The sequence below is a fragment of the Dasypus novemcinctus genome, chromosome 13 (assembly GCF_030445035.2).
Source record: "Dasypus novemcinctus isolate mDasNov1 chromosome 13, mDasNov1.1.hap2, whole genome shotgun sequence".
In the NCBI taxonomy this organism is placed as follows: Eukaryota; Metazoa; Chordata; class Mammalia; order Cingulata; family Dasypodidae; genus Dasypus; species Dasypus novemcinctus.
In genome coordinates this window covers 104,266,926-104,287,438 of record NC_080685.1, presented here as the reverse complement: position 1 = coordinate 104,287,438, position 20,513 = coordinate 104,266,926, and the positions used below count along the sequence as shown (strand labels likewise).

Below are 20,513 nucleotides of genomic sequence, written 5' to 3'. Positions count from 1 at the left end.
AAAATCCTGGCAGCCTGGCAGCCTGGGGACTAACCCACAGTTCGGGGGTCTGATGTGGTGCTGGCAACCAGAGGACCTCTGCTTCCTTGGCAGCAGCGACCTGCAGATGTCTTCTCTGTTCTGGGGTGGCTGTGTTTCTGCTCCCACACCTCCTAACCTATGCCTGTGTATCCCTGGTCCAGTCATGAGAGGGATTCCAACTGTTTAAAGGGTATCTCGATTTTCCTCAGAGAAGAGCCTTCAGACCAAACCACCCCACAGGGCTCTGGCCCTCTTCCCCGTTGGCTGCCTGAGCTCGGGTGCCCAACGCTGGCCTCACTGTTTGTGGCTGGAGCGACAGGGTCATAATGTAGTGAAATGGATGGAACATTTACAGCAGTTTTGATCAGCTGGGGCTGTCGTTTTTGACAGACATTCTCAAACGTGAAAGACCCCAGTTTAATAATTTCTTTCAAAAGATAAACCCATGAGATTAAAAAAAGAAATCATGACTAGTTGGCTGTAAAATATTATCATTTATTGAACTGCACCAAGTAATAAGTATTGTTTAGGTGTATTTTAGGTGTATTTCCTGTATGTGTCTTATTTGTATCTCCCTTTAGAAGTGTAGCGTGTTTGAATGAATAAAGAGGTGGTTCTAATTAAGTCTTGTGACAGATGGGAGGGAGAGAAAAATAAGCAGAGGTCAGGAGTCTCAGTCAAGATGGCTCAGCAGTCCTGGACGTGGAATCCAGGAAGCAGGCAGGGGGGTCTTCTCGTCCACACTCACTTTACATCTTCACCTTGTGTTTCCTTCAGGTCTTCTGTTTTCTAGAAACAAAACAATGAATTGGAAAAAAGAAAGAAAGAACCACACTAATACAAGCGATCTCAAACTTGCTACTTAGACTTCCTCACTTGCACGGAGCTGCGTGAACACCCTGGGGTCCTGGACGCGCGTGGAGCCTTGCTGGATTTCCCTGCTCTATCTCAGCACCACGGTGGCTCGGTTAGCAGCCTTGGTGGCGTGTGCCACCACACACAGAGAGTGGGCAGTGTCCTGCAAACCTGCCTCGGTTGTGAAAAACATCAAACACCTTCCTATAGGCAGGTGGGGTGCTTAAATCATTTTTATTCAGAGTGTAATTTAACCAAGAGAAAGATACTGAAGATCTCTTGATGGGTCATTGAATTTTTTTTTTTAGGCAATTCACTGTGCCTGAAGTGAAAAGGTTAACAATCCACACAATGCCTAATTAAATGACAAGGCTTAGTAATTGCTGAATTAAAATATTAACTCCTAAAAGGCACACAGATAGCTTAAATGCCTGATTATCATGCTCCTTTCATATACCTTCTACTTCCTGACACAGTTGCTAAAATCGTATTCCCTCTGGAAAAAGACAACGGCATTCCTCCCCTTTCTCAATCGGGTGTTAACCATACTTATTCTTTTCGTTTTATTTATTTATTTTTCTCAGCTATTTAAGTTACGCATACTGTGGAACACCAAAAAAAAAGGTATTGCTTTCCATGCATAATAAATAATTTAATCCAAACACCTCATCTGTCCTCAAAATTGAATCACTTTTAGTAGGAAGACAGCCTGTACCAAAGCCCACTGCAAAGAAGAATTTGAGAAAATTGAGAAGCAATAATGCAAGAAAACACATTGTTGATAGATTGGATACATAATCAGTTGGTTCAAACCAATCCTCCAGTTTTTTCCACTTTAATTTTTAAAGCAGTTTTATTGAGATAAATTCACATAACATACAATCTATTCAAAGTATACTATCAATGGCTTTTAGTATAATCACAGAGTTGTGCATTCATCACCACAATCAATTTTAGAACATTGTCATTACTCTAAGAGAAAAACCCCAAGCCCCTTAGCAGTCACCTCTCAATCCCACTATCCTTCCCCAGGCCTACATAACCACTAATCTAATTCCATCTCTATAAATTTAGTTATATTTACATTTTATATAAATGGAATCATACTATATGTAGTGCTTTGTGTCTGGTTTCTTTCACTTAGCATAATTTGTATTTTCTAATTATTATAATTTTTTAATTAGAGAAGTTGTAGGTTTACAGAAAAGTGTAAGCAATATGACGTTTCCACATATCCCCTTATTGTTGACACTTTGCATTCATGCAGTTAACTTTGTTAGAATTGATGAAAGAATATTAAAATATTACTGTTAACTATTGTCCATAGTTTACATTAGTTGTATTTTCCCCATATAACACCCTATTATTAACACCTTGTAATAGTGTTTATTTGTTGTAATTCATGAAAGAACATTCTTATATTTGTATTATTAACCACAGTCCATCATCCACAGCAGGGTTCACTGTGTTATACAGTCCCATGTTTTGTCTTCTAACTTTCCTTCTAGTAACATGCTAGACCCGAAACTTCCCCCATTCAACCACATTCACAAACATAATTCAATACTATTAATTACACTCACAATAATGTGCTACCATCACCACTACCCATTTCCAAATATTGACAATCAACCTAAATAGAAATTCTGCCCAAATTAAGCATCAGCTCCCCATTCCCTACCCCCATTCTATCTCCTAGTAACCTATATTCTACATTATAAGTCCTTGATTTCACTTATTATAATTAGTTCACATCAGTAAGATCATACATTAGTCCTTTAATATCTGCCTTATTTCACTCAACATAATGTTCTCACGGTTCATCCATGTTGTTGCACACATCGGGACTTCACTCCTTAAACTGAAAAATATTCCATCATGTTTATACACCACACTCTGTTTATTCTTTCATCAGTGGATGGGCAAGCACTTGGGTTGATTCCATCTTTAATAATTGTGAATAATATGGCTGTGAACGTTGGTGTGCAAATGTCTGTCTGAGTCCCTGCTTTCAGTTCTTCTGGGTATATACCTAGTAGCAGGGTTGCTTGATAATATAGCAATTCTATACATAGTTTCCCGAGGAATTGCCAAACTGTCTTCTTCAGAGGCTGCACCATTTTGCATTCCCAAAAGCAGTGAATGAGTGTTCCTATTTCTCCACATCATCTTCAACACTTGTAGTTTTCTGCTTTTTAAATAGTATACAGTCTAGTAGGTATGAAATGATATCGCATGGCAGTTTGATTTACATTTCTCTAATAGCTACCGATATCAAGTATCTTTTCATGTGCTCTTTATCCATTTGCATATCCTCTTTGGAAAAATGTCTATTCAAGTCTTGCCCATTTTTAATTGGGTGATTGCCTTTTTATTGTTGAGTTGTACGATTTCATTTTATATTCTAGATATGAAAACATTATTGGATAGGTAGTTTCCAAATATTTTCTCCCATTGTGTAGGTTGCCTTTCTTTTTAAAAAAGATTTATTTATTTCCCTCCCTCCCTCCCCCACCCCAATTGTCTGCTCTCTGTGTCCATTCGCTGTGTGTTCTTCTGTGTCTGCCTCTATTCTTGTCAGCGGCACTGAGAATGTGTCTCTTCTTGTTGCATCATCTTGCTGTGTCAGCTCTCCGTGTGTGTGGCCCCACTCCTGGGCAGGCTGAACTTTCTTTCACGCTGGGCGGCTCTCCTTACGGGGCACACTTCTTGTGCATGAGGCTCCCCTATGCAGGGGACACCCGAGTGGCAGGGCCCTCCTTGCGTGCATCAGCACGGCATATGGGCCAGCTCCACATGGGTCAAGGAGGCTCTGGGTTTGAACCGTGGACCTCCCATGTGGTAGGCAGATGCTCTATCCATTGAGTCAAGTCTGCTTCCTGTGTAGGTTGCCTTTTTACTTTCTTGACTAAGTCTTTTGAACATAAAAGTTTTTAATTTTTAGGAAGTCCCATTTATTTATTTTTTCTTTCATTGCTTGTGTTTTGGCCATAAAGTCTAAGAAACTGTTGCCTAACACAAGATCTTGAATATGCTTCCATACATTTTCTTCTAGGACCTTTACAGTCCTTGTGCTTATATTTAGGTCTTATCAGTTTTGAGTTAATTTTTGCATAAGGTGGGAGATAAGGATCTTTTTTCATTATTTTGCACATGGATATCCAGTTCTCCCAGCACCATTTATTGAAGAAACAATTCTGTCCTAGTTGAATGGACTTGGCAACCTTATCAAATATCAATTGGCCATAGATGTGAGGGTCTATTTATAAACTCTAATTAGATTCTACTGTTCAATATTTGTATCTTTATGCCTATACATGCTGTTTTGACCACTGTAGCTTTGTAATATGCTTTATTTATTTATTTATTTATTTATCTCCTCATGTCCCTGTATTTAAGATAACCAAAGGCAACATCCAAGATTTGAGAGCCCTGGGCAAAATCTTCTGTGCATGTGCATTCTCTCTTTTATTTGAGAAATTGTGGATTTATAGAAAATCATGCATAAAATACAGGATTCCCATATAACATCCTCTTATTAACACCTTACATTGGAGTGGTATACTTGCTGCAATGGATAAAAGCATATTTTTATCATTGTACTATTAACTATAGTGCATGGCTTAAGTTAGGGTTCACTGAGTAGCATAGTTCCATGGATTTAAAAAAATTTTTTTATTCTGTTACCATGTATACAACTTAATATCTCTCCTTTAACCACATTCAGATATATATTTCAGTGCTGTTAATTGCATTCAAAATGTGCTACCATCACCACCATCCATTACTAAAACATTTCCATTGTTTCAAATAGGAACCCCAAGTGTGAATTCCCCAACTTTGTTGTTCTTTTTCAAGATGTTTTTGGCTATTCAGGGCCCCTTACCCCTCCAAATAAATTTGATAATTGGTTTTTCTATTTCTACAAAGTAGGCTTATTTTTCTATTTTCCATTACTGCAAAGTGGAATATTGATTAGAATTGCATTGAATGGGTAAATTGATTTGTGTAGAATTAACATTTTAATGGTATTAAGTCTTCCAGTCCAAGAATACAGCAGCTGCATGGAGCAAGCTACTTTCTTTATTGTTCTCTACTGCAGTTTCTCAGCCTCTTCCTCCTGCTTTTCCTTGGGTGTGAGCAGGGAGTCAAACATATTTGCACATTGATGTTTGTAGTAGTATTATTCACAATTGCCAAAAGATGGAAGCAGCCCAAGTATCCATCAACTGAAGACTGGAAAAACAAAATGTATATAATGCAATGGAATATTATTCAGTCATAAAAAGGAATGAAGTTATGATACATGTAACAATACAATGAACCTTGAAGACATCATGTTGAGTGAAATTAGCCAGACACAAAGGCCAAATCTTCATATTTCACTGATTTGAAACAATTAGAATAAGCAAACTCACAGAGTCAGAATCTAGAATATAGGTTACCAGGGTACAGAGTTGGGACAGGGAATGACAAGTTAGGCTTAAAATGTACAGGGTTCCTATTTAGAATAATGGAAATGTTCTGGTAATAGATGGCCATGATGGTAGCACAACACTGAACATAATTAACAGCATTGAAATATATATCTGAAAGTGGTTGAAAGAAGAAATGTTAGGTTGTGTATAAGATAGTAGAGTCAAAAATTTTTTTAATCCATGGAGCTACACTACACTACACAGTGAACCCTAAATTAAACCATGGACTATAGTTAATAGTACAATTATTAAAATGTGCTGTCATCAGTTGTAACAAATGTTTCACACCAATGCAAGGTGTTAAGAATAGGACGGTACATGGGAATCCTGGATTTTATGCATGATTTTTCTGTAAACCCAGAACTTCTCTAGTAAAATATATATGAAGAGGTATTATCTAAGTCAGAGAGTAGATTTTAAAATATGTTTGGGTTAAAATCTAATTCATACTGAACAGTTTCAGTGGTTGAAATCATTGTGCATTAATGATAACAGGCATGTGTAAGCTCTGTGTATTCTAAACTCAGGCATACTAAAAGAAAGGAAGATTAATCTGATAAGGCATTGCTATTTCTAATCGGACTGATGGGAAAATGTTGTATGGGTGTGAGCATGTCTAGTGAATTACAGTGAAGTGATGAACTACCTTGAAGCTGAAGCAATCAAAAAGAGAGCTCTAAAAAATTTCTATGGCATCTTTATTCAACAGTTTGGTGTCCCCATCTGGGCCTTCTTTACAAAAAGCAAAAAACCACTTTGGAGTATTTGGTGAAATTAAATCTTAATAGAAGAGCTTCAGCTAAGGCTACTAATCTTCACTTGTCAAAATTAAACACTAGGCATTCGTTTCCAATCTAATAGTAAGAGATAATGTTTTCACGTCACAAAATAGTTTAAAATTCAAGAGAATAATAAATAAATATTTAAAAATGTTTCCACCTCATATTCCTATCTTTGCACTGGATATACTTTTTAATGAAAAATAATGTGAAACATTTGTTATTCATCCTTGTCTTTCTGTATAAATATAGTAGCTGTTTTGCCTAGAGAAAAAGGATAACTGTCTCTAAATTATTATGACTATATAAAGAGAGAAGAGCAAGTAGTGCCGATTGAATATTTTGTTTTAATACTTTGTTTTGGTCTGATTGTATTTTAAAAACCACCACAAAAAAAATGGAAATACAGAAGTATTCTCTAAAAAGTATCTCACCACCCAGAGATAGTCACCATTAACATTTTGCAATGAACAAATGCATATATATACATATGTAATACATCAATAAGTGTAGGCAAGTGTGTATTCATACATTGATTTTATAAACATACATGAAAAATTTTAATAGAATCAGATTATGAAGGCTGTTTTGAATACAGCATTCTTTTCTTAGAAATATGTTGTAGGCATCTTTTCAAATTAATAGGTACAGATCTAGGCTAACATTTGAATTGTCTGCATAATATTGCACTGTGTATGTTACATTATCAATTTTATTTAACAAAAGTTAATGGAAAAAAAAGTTCAAGAGCATTCAAGTTGTTTTCAATCTTTCACCATTATAAAGAGGTATGACATATCTTTGAAACTTTGTCCAGTTATTTCTTTAGTATAAATGCCTAGAAGTGCCATTGCTGGGACAAAGACAATAAACTGTTTTAAAGTTTGGAATATGTATTTCTGAATTATCTTTTGGAAAGATTGTACAAACTTATACTCCCACCATACGCAAAGATGATACCCATGTCATCACCCCATAGCCAATAATGCTTTACATCAACCTTTTATAGCTTTACCAATCTAAGATGCAAAAACAATTTAAGAATGAAAATAATTATTTTATAAAAGTGCATTTTTGTTTTAATGTGCATTCCTTTGGTTATTGGAGAAATGGAACATCTATTAATATGTTTATTGAAATACTGCAATTCTTGTATGTAGTGTCAATTCATAAAGCTAGAATTTTAGTTCCAGATTATTATTATTATTATTATTATTATTATTATTTTAGGTACCAGGGGTTGGGGAATGAACCTGAGACCTCAAATGTGGGACGCTGTGCTCAATCACTGAGCCACATTGGCTTCCCTGAGCTGATTTTTTCATTTGCTTTGTCTGTTGTTTGTTTTTGTTTTGTTTTGTTTTGCGGAAGGCACGGGGAACTGAACCCAGGACCTCCGTATGGGAGGTGGGTGCCCAAACACTTGAGCCACACATGCTCCCTATTATTTTTTAAATTAGGCACTCCCATGTCATGAATTTCTTAAAACTGGCTTTAAGCTTCCTAACTACATTAGTGATGATTGTATAGCCTTCAAAAGGGTTTTACTAATTGCATTACTTTTCTTCAATACACTATATTTTTCCTGTTTTTACTTCTTATTCTGATTCTTGGTTTGTCATGAGTACTTGAATATTGTTATCACACAGTATATGAGCAATAAGTATAAATTCTAAACTAAGTCTCTCTAAAGATGCTCCTTTTCCCTAAAGCATGCTGTTGGTTTGGCTGAGTTCAGAATTTCAGGTCCTTTTTACATCAAAATTTTATAATCTATGATTCTTTGCTTTCTGGGCATTTCTTATTGGAGATGAGAAACCTGATGTCACTAGGAATTTTTTCTTTTGTAAGCAAACTGCTCTTTTTCTGTTATGAGAGATTTTATTGCTTTGGAGTTAGTCTACATCTTTAAACATAAATCTTGTTCAACACTTAGAGAAGCCTTTTAATATGAACATAAATTATTTTTTGGTGATAAGGGATATTTCTTTGATTAATACATCTTTTCCATCTATTCTGACCTCTGGAATTCCTATTTTAATCTTATTCTCCTTATGTGTAACTTTATGTTTTCTTCGTTTGCACTTTTTTGCATTTTTCTTATGAACTCTGGGAGAGTCCTTTATTTGGGTCTTCTAATTGACCCAATGTATTCATTGAGACCTTGAGTTAGTTTTCCATCTCTAGGAAATCTTTTCTACCTTTCACATTTCTCTTTTTGGTGATAGCCTAAATGTTTCATTGATGCAAGCAAAGTCTCTCGAAACATTAGAACCCTCTTAGGGTTTTCTTTTTTCACATGTTACCACTGCTTCTCTAGGAGCTTCTTATTCTAAGAGGGCAGTGTTCCTCTTCTATGGGTTTGTGAATTTTCCCCTCTGTCAAATGTGTTTGCCATCTGGCCAGATTTATATAAAATTCTAGTTCAGTATTAATAATTGCAATGGGCTCTATCAGTGAGTATGCAGCTAACCATTTAGTTAATCTTGTCCGAAATCTCTCCCCTTTTTGTGCCTACCCCAGGAGAATCCAATTAGCCTCTCACTCCTACATCTATAGTAATTTTCACCCTTACAGGAAGCACTTTCAGGACTGGGTTTGCACAACTCAGGAGAGAGCCACATCCTAAAAGACTAGACTGTGGTGCAGAGGCTGGGGGCTCTTCCCAACCTGCCCCCACCAGAGCCCCATGCCCATTCCTGTGCCGGGCCAGATGGCGGGAGTGGATCTCCACAAAGGGAAACAGGGGTTTCTCCGTCTACTCCACTCATACGTGAACGTAGCACCTATCTTCTGCTCTCTGCTCTCACACTGATTCCTGCCTGCTTCAGAGGTATTGCATGTTTCTAGTCTAGTAGTTGTAGGTGTCAGTAGGAAATTGGGAGAAAAAGGAAGAGAGTTAAAAGCATGGACTTAGATGGACTTATTTATTTTTTTTAATCAGGTACATCTTTTTTTTTAATCAGGTATATCTTTTTTTTAATTTTTAATTTTTAAAGAAGCTCTAGATTACATATATGTTACATAAAAAATACAGTGGATTCCCATATGCCCCACCACCTCCTCTCCCACACTTTCTCACATTAACAACTACCTTCTTCATTAGTGCGGTAAATTTACTAAAATTGATGAACACATACTGAGGCATTGCTACTAACCATATACTCTAACCTGTACAATTGGATATAGGTCATTATATAGATGGACAGCTTGATTCCAGACCCTTATATATTTGATTTAAAATCACACATTTATATCTGTTCTCTCCACCCTTCCACCCATATTCAAAGGTTAACTGCCTCAGTCCATACTTCCAGATGGTGACCATTCTTAATCCATCCATGCTACCCATTTTGATCACCTTTTATTCAGAAGATTGTGTTCTGAACTATTTGGGGTGATTTTTAAAAAAATGAAGTCAATTTTAAAGGATGATGACCTTCCCATATTAAAGAAACGTTTTAAGTGAATTATTGTTTCTCCACCAAAAAACTACAGAAGAGAAGTTTTTAACTGAATTGAACAAGAGCCTAGCCTCATAAAGTAACTTCCTCGGTCAGGGACAATACTCATTGGAAGGAGAACTTCTAATTTGCCTATTAAGTTGCAGCTAATTTTTCTGTACAGTCATCACATGACTGCTGCTGCCTTAGATTATTCCAGATTATTCTGGATGATTTTCACTATATAAACATTAACCAATATCACTGGAAGACTTGTCATTGTTTTCCTAAGTCTGTGACTATGACCATGTTATTCAACCAGAGTAAAGTGTTTGCCTAACTCAAAGCATGCGCTCGCTGGAGGACCAACAATATCAGTTTTCGTTGAACACTTATATGATATTCTCACACGACGCTGTGACACTGGTGTCTTTTCCAGAGCATCATGTTGACCTGTTAACATTAATGAATATATGTTAATGAGGATATTTTAGAAGTGATTTTTTCTGTGCCTGAAGAACTGAAGAGTCCTTCTTGTATGCGGCTTTGCTGCTTTGAACATATCTTCTCTGTAGTCTTAAAGAATCTGAATTAAAATTTGAATTCACACAAATATAGAAATTATTCTTCGGACTTCTTCATACCGTGGGCCACAAAAGCTAGATAAATGCACCAATATGTAATGGCACATTACAAACCTTTGAAATAGCAACTCCACTTGGTATTATAAACATTTTCCAACTATTTCATGTTGCCCTCATGTGTTGCTCTGGAGTAGTTAAGAGGTAGTATTGGGATCTACATATAGCATATGAGCTTCAAAGTCGCAGCATTCAAAGTTGTAAGTGGGTGGAGGGGACATCCACACTAAGTCCAAGGCACCTGAGTTGCTGGAATCCACCTTAGGCTCTTTCCAACAAACCAGGGCTTGTCCCTTGGTTCACTGATTTTGAAAGTACCTGGGAAATCCCAACTTGCATAACTTTTCATCCCTGTCCCTCTTCCTTCAACTGTTTTGATCTTTGCAGTCATCCAATATTCCCTTAACTCGGGTTGAAAAATGCCAGAATACCTTCTATGAGTCTCACTTGGATTGTACTCATTTCTCTATTCTAAAACATGTTAGCAACTGAATTCAGCATTCACAGAAATCTTATTCTGTGATTGCTGAATTTTATCTTGGTATTTTTGTTCTTCTCTATATTGTAAAGTTTGTTCATCAGAGACCCTAGACTCTTATTTCTTTGGTATCCCCTAAGATACCTCGTACCTCAAATAGGACATTGAGGCTGGGATAGTGATACTGTATTGCCACAGCACTGAGACATATTTTAGTTTTTGGACACCATTAGTGTTTTTTCATTGTATGGTATAAAATTACTTATCGTATTACTTTAATAACTTGAAGAGAAAAGGTATTTCAGATCCTTGTCAGTTCCATGTCTTAATGAATTTGTAGTTCATTGTAGAAAAGAGACTTGAAAAACAAAATCCATGATTTTTCAAAGTTGAAAATCATCAGATTGGGATGAAAGAAATTAATGAAGTCTTGCTCTGTATAAATACTGTTATAGCATGGCTTTTAAAAATGCTTGCTAGTTAAGTCAAACTCATTAGATTTTGCATATGTTTAAATTAATTTGTTTAAAGTACTTCTTAGCAAAAATACATACCTTTATACAATTTGTCCAGCTTTTGAATATAATTTTCCACACCTTGAGAAGAGATCAAATGATGGTAATACAGTTTGGAAGTCCTAGGAGGAAAAAGATCAAAGATGACCACAGGCATCCTACTGACTTTATATTATTTTATTAGTGTAATTTATGTCAAATAGATAACTACATATTACTGAAGTGCACTTCAAATATCCAATCATACCCATCAAAACAAAGAGTAATTTTCAGGTGTTTTAGAAGTTTCATCAATTGGAAGCCAGATATAATGATGTTCTCATTTAACACATAGTTTTTATTTTTTTTCTAGTTCTTTTTTATTTTATTTTGATTTTTAAAAATATACTTAGGTTACATAAATATTACAGAGAATATATAGGGGATTCCCAAATTTTCCCACATTAGTAATATCTTTCATTAGTGAAAACACATAGTTTTTAATAGCTGTGAGTAACACCTGCTAGAAGCTCTGAGTGATATCAAGTGCTGACGGAGTCACCTGTCTTCAAGGAACCCACAATCTAAACTTTTTGGCAGGGCCTATAAAGTTGGTATGATTTTGCTTTGGGCTCCTTCTCTGACATAATTTCCTTCTACATTTCCCCTCATGTAATCCACTCTAGCAACACTTCTGTTCCTGGAACCTGTTGCATCTCAGAGTCCTTCTACTTCTAGATGCCTCGTCCTAGACAGCTTTATCTCCAGTTATTCCCATGACTTACTTCCTCCCTTAATTACGTCTCTTTTCAAAGAGGACTTCCCTGACTACCTCTATCTAAAATAGCACCTGTGAAACTCTATCAATTTAACAGGCTCTATTTTCTTCATAGCAATTACTAGTCTCTGAGATTATATGACCATATGCTGCTTTTGTGTCCCCCATGAGAACGCAGATTTCATGGGAGTTGTCTGTTTTGTGCAAAATAAGTATTTGTTGACTGAATGATAAAAAGGGGAAAAGGTGATGTACAAATAACTGTAATATAGGGCCTAATGCGGTATTGTAATATTGACTCAAACAAATGCTAAAGGAGTTCAGAAAGAAGAGGGGAGAAATAATTTTTTGTTGGATAACCAGAGAAGCAGCACTGCATTAAGCATAAAAATGAATGCTTTTCATTCATGTTAAACAGGCAAAGTCATTAAAGAGGCAAGATATTAGATCAACAGTGAATAGTCTAAATAAATGGTCACACTATATAAAGATATATACTTCCCTTTGGAAAGGAGGCCTATCCTTGATGAAGATGATTCGGGCTGATTTTTCTTTCTTTTTTTTTAAGAAAAACTTAGGAAAGATGAGCGAGCCTCTGCCCTGGTCCCAGCGCTTTAGAGAACCCATATAGCAAAAACACACAAAATAAATGAATTAAAGAGCACCTGGGGCCTCTGTTATTAGGGATCTTGCTCTCTACCTCTACTTACCAATTTTTTGACAAATGCTCTCTAGGTCCTAGGGAAAAGTTCTACATCTGTTACTATATGTTTGTGAAACAAATGTGACTACTTTTGAGTGCAAAAAGAATTCAAGCAGAAAAATGCTTAGAGAAGAGAAAATACTCATTAGTTTGAACAAAATTCTTCCTCTTGGATGGCATGAATGCAATACAATCTTATGAAAAGAAGAATTGTTTCCTTGCAGTACTGAGCATCCACACTGTTGCTTTCTTTTTGTTCCAAATTGTACTTATGGAGGTGCTCAGGATAATATTTGCAACAGTTGCACATGCTATCTCAGGAACATTTTGTAATACTAAATAATCCACATCATTCATAAATTTGAGGGTATGAAGTTTAGGTATAATGTGTGACGCATAGGACTAATTTTTTATTTTTGTAGCTTAGGTGGATATTGAACCCTAGAATTGTGCATAATTTTATTTTTATAAATATATACAATAACATTTAATTTGATTTTCAAAAAAGGAAATGAAAGGGTTATTTTTATTTAAAAGATTTAAATTTAAAATTTGATATTAATTATATTTTCATTTTAATCTTATTAATTTCAAATATTTTTAAATTCACTTTTTAAAACCATACTATTTTAAATTTTATTGCCTACATTCACATTAATTTACACTCCTGATGAAAATATATTCAAACTGTATGTACTTTAAATACAACTACATCTTTGTTAATTCAGTTTATATTATTATTCAACACAAATTATGTAAAAATTCTCAATTCTACAAATCTAATTAGTATTCCACTGAAATAAGTGCAAGAAGACCAAATTGTCTGAAGTACATAATAATGTATGATTCATATATGTCTATTGTATTATTCATCCAAACATTACAGGCCCATTGACAGAAAACCTGTGGGAACGATTATTAAATTCTATTGCCTTTGATATTTTACCAACTTTCAGTCTTTACATGTAGGGTTTTATTTTGTTGTTATAAAGGTATACTCAGGTGGAATGACAGAACATTTTATTTAGCAATTAGCTTGATTTGTAACTTTTAAATCAGACACATGATCTGGCGAGCCCCTTGCTTCTGCCCTGTTCCCTGTAAATACCAGGCAGAGCCTACTGGTCACACCTTGCAGAGGCATTCAGTGGCCACCAGCCTCTTCTTCTCTACGCCCAGAATGCTTTTCCTCCAAAGGCCTCAATCACCAGCCTTTGAAAACCTTCTCTAAACCATTTCCATATTCTAAACACTTCTCTAGACGTAGCTGTCACCCAATCCTGATAAAAATTGCTATATTCCCAGGGCTGTCCCTTACATCTCAGGTAGTTCCTGTTTTTTGATCAAAGTAGTTCAGTGCTGATTAGGCTTAGATGGCACCTGTCTTCCCTTTTTATGTATGCAAGTTTTGGTTTCTTCCAAAGCAATACTTAAGCAGGTTCCTTTGGTGTCCTTTATTGAGGGGGAAGTTTTGGCTTGGTTGTTACTGCTCCTTTTTGTGTGCCACCCCACCTACTCACTGGCTTTTGATAATATCAGTATAGTACAGCCTAAAGGGCTCAGTGCTGGCTTTGGGGCCACTGAGTCATTTGTCAAGCTTGTTCTGGGCACTACAGCAAGTCCCAGCCCACAGAACTAGGCATGAATTCCTGGACTGCCACTTATAGGAGATTTGAGCTTGGATGAAGTATTTAAACTATCTGAATCCCCCTGAATTTGTTTCCTCATCTGTAAAATAGGAATATTTCTCTCACAGGGTTGTTGCAAAGATTAAAATTTCTGGCACTCCACACTAGCATTTTTCTCCCCCTTTCCTTCAATGGTAGAAGTCTATTCATATTCCACCCACTATATTCTTTCAAAAATCAAATTATTAAATTGAATAGACACTTAAAAGAAACTAGCAATGGAACAATAATATGATGAAACAGGACTCAAAGATTTTGAATATCTGCTCAATCAGTAAACATATTTGGAGCAGACACTCTTTATACATCTAGGCACTTGTTTTTAAATTATATATGTATAAGACTGTGGTACTAAATATGTTAACATATATAAAAGAAAAGGCAATATAAATAGAAGCTCTAATATTTTCTTCCTTCATTCCTGTGGCTCTTCTGATGCATTTAATTTTGGATTTCCCTAAAATAATGAATTATATTATCACTGAATTTTGTGTTAAGCTTCCTTCACCTGTGTATTCACCTAACATTTGAGCATCTACAGTGTACCTGGCACGATGCTAAGCTCTAACCAATGGAATGCAAAACTTAGTCCTCTTCTTCCCAGGGCCCCGCACAGGCTGGAGGAAGAGTCAGACAATCCACATTTACAATTGTGCAGGTGGACAAAGATTGACTCTTTGAAAACCCACTCTCTAATTCCACTAAAAGAAAATCTTTAGGAAAGATTTTTCACTCATTTTTTACCTAAAATCCCACATTCTCTTAGAGAACAGAGCACTTGACCCTAGAGAACCAATAACTGTTCCCACTGGTACAGGAAGAGGTAAATATGCCATTAAGACAAGACAGTTTCAATTTTAGGAAAAACTGGTCCTGATCATCACTATTTAAAATTTTCCTCTGATATATAAAACAGGGCTTACTGCCATAGGAAGTGCTTTATGAACTTAAGAAAACTACTTGCACTATATTCATGCAGTGTCATTTTTTAAATGGGGGGGCGGGCAATCACTTTTCTGAAAAATAACCTCATCAAGGAAAATCACTGGGGATGGTAATTCTAAATCCTGCCATAGCCCTTGTTTGCCAGAGCAGACAGCTTTTGCTATTAGGATGCCCAGCCAAACACAAATAATCCTCTGCCAAAATGAGCTCCTTGGGACAATTTAGGAGTCTTTGGAAATGTACAGCTCTTTGAGCTGGAAGGAAGCCCAGGTCCATTTTCAAGCCCAAGTCAAAATGACAAAGAGCGAATTTCCTGGGCCACTCACCCCCTAAGTGTAAGATTACTTTAGGTTGGCAGCTGTCCTGTTTATCTAGTTATTTAAGGCTCTTCACCAGATACTCACAACTGAGTACTTGAACAACAGGCTTCAATGTTAGTAAGCAGGACAATGTAATAGACCTAACAGACCATAACAGGTAAAATCCCCAAGATCAGAGGAACACAATGAAAATCACAGGTAATGCACATATTGTTTCATTGTTCAGCTTAAAATATTCAGCTCTAAAGTACTGCAAAGTCTTTTCTCTTAATCCTAAGAAAAAAGGTGGAGGGCAGGCGACAAGAAATTTTTTTTCCTCATTCACCTTTATTTTATATTTTTATACTTTTTCTCCTCCTCTGAGATGGCTCCCTTGTCTATCTGCTTGTTGTCTGCTCGCTGTGTCTGCTCGTTGTCTCTGTTCATTGTGTCTGCTATCTGGCTAGCACTTGGGATTTTACATACTCTTTTTTTTTAAATTTAATCTAAGTTTTTATTAATTTTCAGGTTTATTTCTCTTTTTTTCTCATTTGAATTCTTTTTTAATTGTAAATTATTTTGTGGATTGGGAGCTTTATTTTTTTACTTTTTAAAAATGTTTTTAAAGATATTTAGATTATACAAATGTCCCATAAAAAACATAGGGATTTTACATACTCTTTAAACAAGAGTCTACAGACAGGTTTAAAAGGTTCCTTAGATCATCTGTCATTATTCCTGCATGATCAGATTGAGCTCTCATTACATATAGAAAATTCCTTGATGGTCTGAGCATCTCTATAATTTTGACAAAAGAATATGCAGGCAATAGAGTTGTAAGACTTACTCCCTTCTTTTTGTTCACTCAGAGATTTCAGGAAAATATCCGGAAGTATTCTCTGTAATTTGTGGTCTTCTAAAACCCAGTTATTTAGGGTTTATCACGTGCTGTTCTTTCAATTAAATGATTTGTATATTTTCTCAAAGAAACAAGTGTTGATAATAGGGTTCAGTCAGAACCCTAGGGGGAAAAAAGCCAAGTTTGTTTGCATATTACATTATTCCCAGGGTTTCAAGGATGGCCATTTGAAAACTTTGATATGGCTTTTACTCATAGACTATCTTGCTTTGGAACCAAGCTGCCTGCTTTAACAATTCAGCATTCCTCTCAAGGAGCTCTGGGGTTGGACAAGTTATTTAACCTCTCCAATGCTTCAGTTTTTTCATATGAAAATAGGGTAAATTAAATAATATGAAAGTAAAATTTCCCTACTCATGAGGTTGTTACAATGATTGTGTTCATACACGTAAAGCACTTAAAAGTGTCCATCATATAGCAAATATTTCATAAGTGTTAGCCATTTTCAAACTATGAGACTCTTAAATACAGTTGTAGACAAATAACCCTATATAGTATTCAAAGGTCAAATATATTTGACTTTAGTATACACATTTCTACCTATATTTCAATGTGGGTATATTTAAATTCTAAAATTATATGTGTGAGTCTCTACTGATAATTTTGCCATATTTATATCTCTTCTTTCTTAATAGTTTACCTGTCATTCTCTCATCTCAGTACTACACTTTCATCCTTATAAACTTGGCTATAAATGTGACAGGCCACAATGTAAACTAAAGGATGAACAATGGGGTCTCTTATTTGATCAGTTCATTGTATAATGATGCTGGCTGTAATGAAAGATGTAGTCAATATAAAGATAAATTGGAAGGAATAGATATAAATATAGAAAGAGATTCAGATGTAGAAATACAGATGTAGACATCATATGTGGCCTTAACTATTTTCAACTAAAAATTTGATTTTAATCAAATGCCTTCTAAAAAAAACCACTGAACTGGAACATCCAACTGGATAAAATGTTAGAATGGTCTGTTAGTTGATGTGATCACAAAGCTAATACTAAGGTAAGAAGTTCTAGTCACATTATTTTCATACACAGAGACGGCCCATTTAAGACAGAGGGAAAGCTGTATGAAACTGGAACTAGAAGGAAACTTTAGGTTTGCATGTGCTTAGTCTATTGGGAAATCTGCTGCAAGTAGAATGTTGAGAGGCAGTATCAGAGTGGCTTAAGAGGAAGCACTTAGCATGGAGAATAATAAATTAAGCCAGGGCCCCGTGACATTCTTAAACACTTAAGTGTTACTGAGTAAGAAAGAAACAGAATGCCACTAAGTAATTAGGTACTCCAAGAAAATTCTCAAGCTACAAAAACCAGGTCACGTTTTGTTCACAATTGTATCCCCAGGGTTTAGCACAGTGTCTGATACAAAGTAGGGCTGTGATAAATATTTGGCTGAAGATATGTACTGAATGAATAAACAAACTTGGTTCTGGGGAAAAGATTATTCTGTTGAAAGGACTGAGCCTTTGGAGGCAATTCCTTATTCTGGCCTTCAACCTCTTCACTAGTAGAAACCAAGTAAAAGAGTTGGACGCCACACCCCTGGGGCCCTTCCAAATTCCATTCCACATTGAAATCGTTCCTTTTCCTGAGCCGAAGATCAGCAGCTTGTAGATCTAATACCAAGGCCCCCTGTATCTTCAGTATCCTGGGTCTCAACGTAGTTGGGGAAGAGACAGAAATCAGAAAAGGGGAAGGGGAGAGAGACAGAGAGAGTGTGTGGGAGGAGAGAGAGTGGGAAGGAGAAAGCAGAAGACAAAGGAGGGAGAAGAGAAAGAAGAAGAGGAGAAAGAAGAGAAGAGGTAAGAGATCTATGAGTTCTGAAGAGAAGGGTTACATCTTATTGTTTTATTCACCACACCGTGACGTGCCTGCCACTTAGCAGAACACAGCAAATCTTTGTTGGATAGGAATTGAAAACTTTTCACTAAGGCCCTGTTTTGCAAGCAAGATAATCCCTAGATTCATCAGTAATTAGACTATGATGATGTATTTAAAATGATATTTTTCAAGAATGACGTTATACCTATAATAGAGTCAAACTCTATCAGAATACACTTAATGCTGCATGACCTATATTCTACTAGAATATTACAAACATAATGTCTTTTAGGACACAGGAAACAATGAATAGACGAATGAGAATACAAATACATAAATTGAACATAATGAATCAAAAATATTGCATACTATTATTTAAGGAATAGATTATAAAGAACTCTTCATAGACCCTAAGCATACATTGATCATAATCTGAAATTTTAGTTTTATAAGAAGTTTCATTTCAATAAAATTGTACTTTAGTACAATTTCTCTGAAGAAATTTAAACAAAACTTTTAGAAACAGTATACTCATAGACTTCTACTAAACCTAAAATTTCATATTATCATTGGAAATTATCATGTTTATTGAACTAAATTCTTCCTACTTTTTTTAGAACTGACTTTTAAATGGTCATGTATTCACTCAGTTTTTTCTTTCTTTCCTTCTTTTCTTTCTTTCCTTTCTTTTTTTCTTCCTTCCTTCCTTTCTTTCTCTTTCTCTCTCTCTCTCCCTTCCTTCCTTCCTTCCTCTTTCTTTTTTTTCTTTCTTTCAAAAAATATTAATTGAGCACCTACTTATGCCATGCACTGTTTGAGGCAGTGAGGCAACAGCAGTAAATAAAATGGGCAAAAATTTCCTTCTTGGAACTTAAGTCTAATGAGGAAAGAGAGATAATAAGCAAATAGATAAGCCAGATGATAACAAGTGTGGTACCACAAAAAATAAGAAAAGGATGGGGAGAAATACTGAGGAGGTCAAGGAAAGGCAGTCTGAGATAACATTTAAGAACTAAACAGAAAGAGGTGGGAGAACAATCATGCAAATGAAAATACGAGCATGATTACAAGAACCAATTCTGTCACTACAACACTAGTCTTACTTCAAGTGTCCCCAAACCCACTATGTTACTTTTTAAAAAATTAATTTGTCTGCTCTTTAATTTGGAAAGGGGTGTGTGTGCTGAGTGGAAGCTGTATGTACCCAGAAAAACATGTTTTTAAATTTAATCCACTCCTGTGGGTGTGGACCCCTTGTAAGGAACCTTTTGATGAGGCTGTTTCAGTTAAGGTGTGGCGCAGCCCGAGCAGGATGGGTCTTAATCCTGCTACTGGAGTCCTTTATAAGCAGAATGAAATTCAGAGTGACAGAAAGCCAGAGGAAGCAAGAAGCTGAACGTCAACAGAATCTGGAAGAGAACGGAACCACAGCCAGCCTGGGCTAACAGGAACAGAGAAGTGACAAATTGAAGGAAGTGTGGCTTCAAAGGCAGAACCATGGAAGCTGAGGTCTGGGCCGAAGACATTCTCCTTGGGCCAAGACAGCAGGTGCACCCATGTGTGGAAAGGGCAAGTCTGTCTGTCCCAGGGCTCCGTTGGAGTATTACCCCTCCAGTGCTCAGAGATGGTAGGTACTGTGCCCTAGCATTTGCGGAGAGCCTGGGTGCCACGCTAGTGCTGGAGAGGGTGGGGCCTGTGCTCCAGAGATTGAGAAAAGAGTCTAGCCACTACCCAAATGTTTGGAGAGGATGGGTCCATCACGGTGTTTGGAGACAGCATGGCCGCTGAGAAAGTACTTGGAAGGGATAGGGCTGCTGCTTCTTCAGGCCTGGAGGACGAAACATTGATTCACAGATGAGTCTCAGACCTTGAAATCTAATGGAATTTTACCTGCTAGGTTTCAGAAGTATTTCGAACCTGTTCTCCTTCCAATTTCTCCCTTCTGGAATGGAAATGTTGATCCTGTACCTGCCACTCTGTTGTATGTTGTTTTTTTTTTAAAGATTTATTTATTTATTTAATTCCCCCCCTCCCCCGGTTGTCTGTTCTCTGTGTCTATTTGCTGTGTCTTGTTTCTTTGTCCGCTTCTGTTGTCGTCAGCGCTACGGGAAGTGTGGGCAGCGCCATTCCTGGGCAGGCTGCACTTTTCTTTAGCGCTGGG

The 20,513-nt window shown here is 36.4% G+C and overlaps 1 protein-coding gene across 1 annotated transcript in view; it reads right to left on the bottom strand.

The window, feature by feature from the left end:
• Positions 1-495: 495 nt before the first annotated feature.
• SPATA17 (spermatogenesis associated 17) overlaps positions 496-20,513 on the bottom strand; it is a 267,125-nt gene continuing 247,107 nt past the window's right edge. Inside the window, exons 10-11 of the mRNA XM_004461695.4 lie at positions 11,250-11,332; positions 496-810 (exon numbers count right to left, since the gene is read on the bottom strand). Coding sequence (XP_004461752.2) covers positions 11,252-11,332 — 81 coding nt within the window. The 3' untranslated portion in view covers positions 496-810; positions 11,250-11,251. The remainder of the gene's footprint in view (positions 811-11,249; positions 11,333-20,513) is intronic.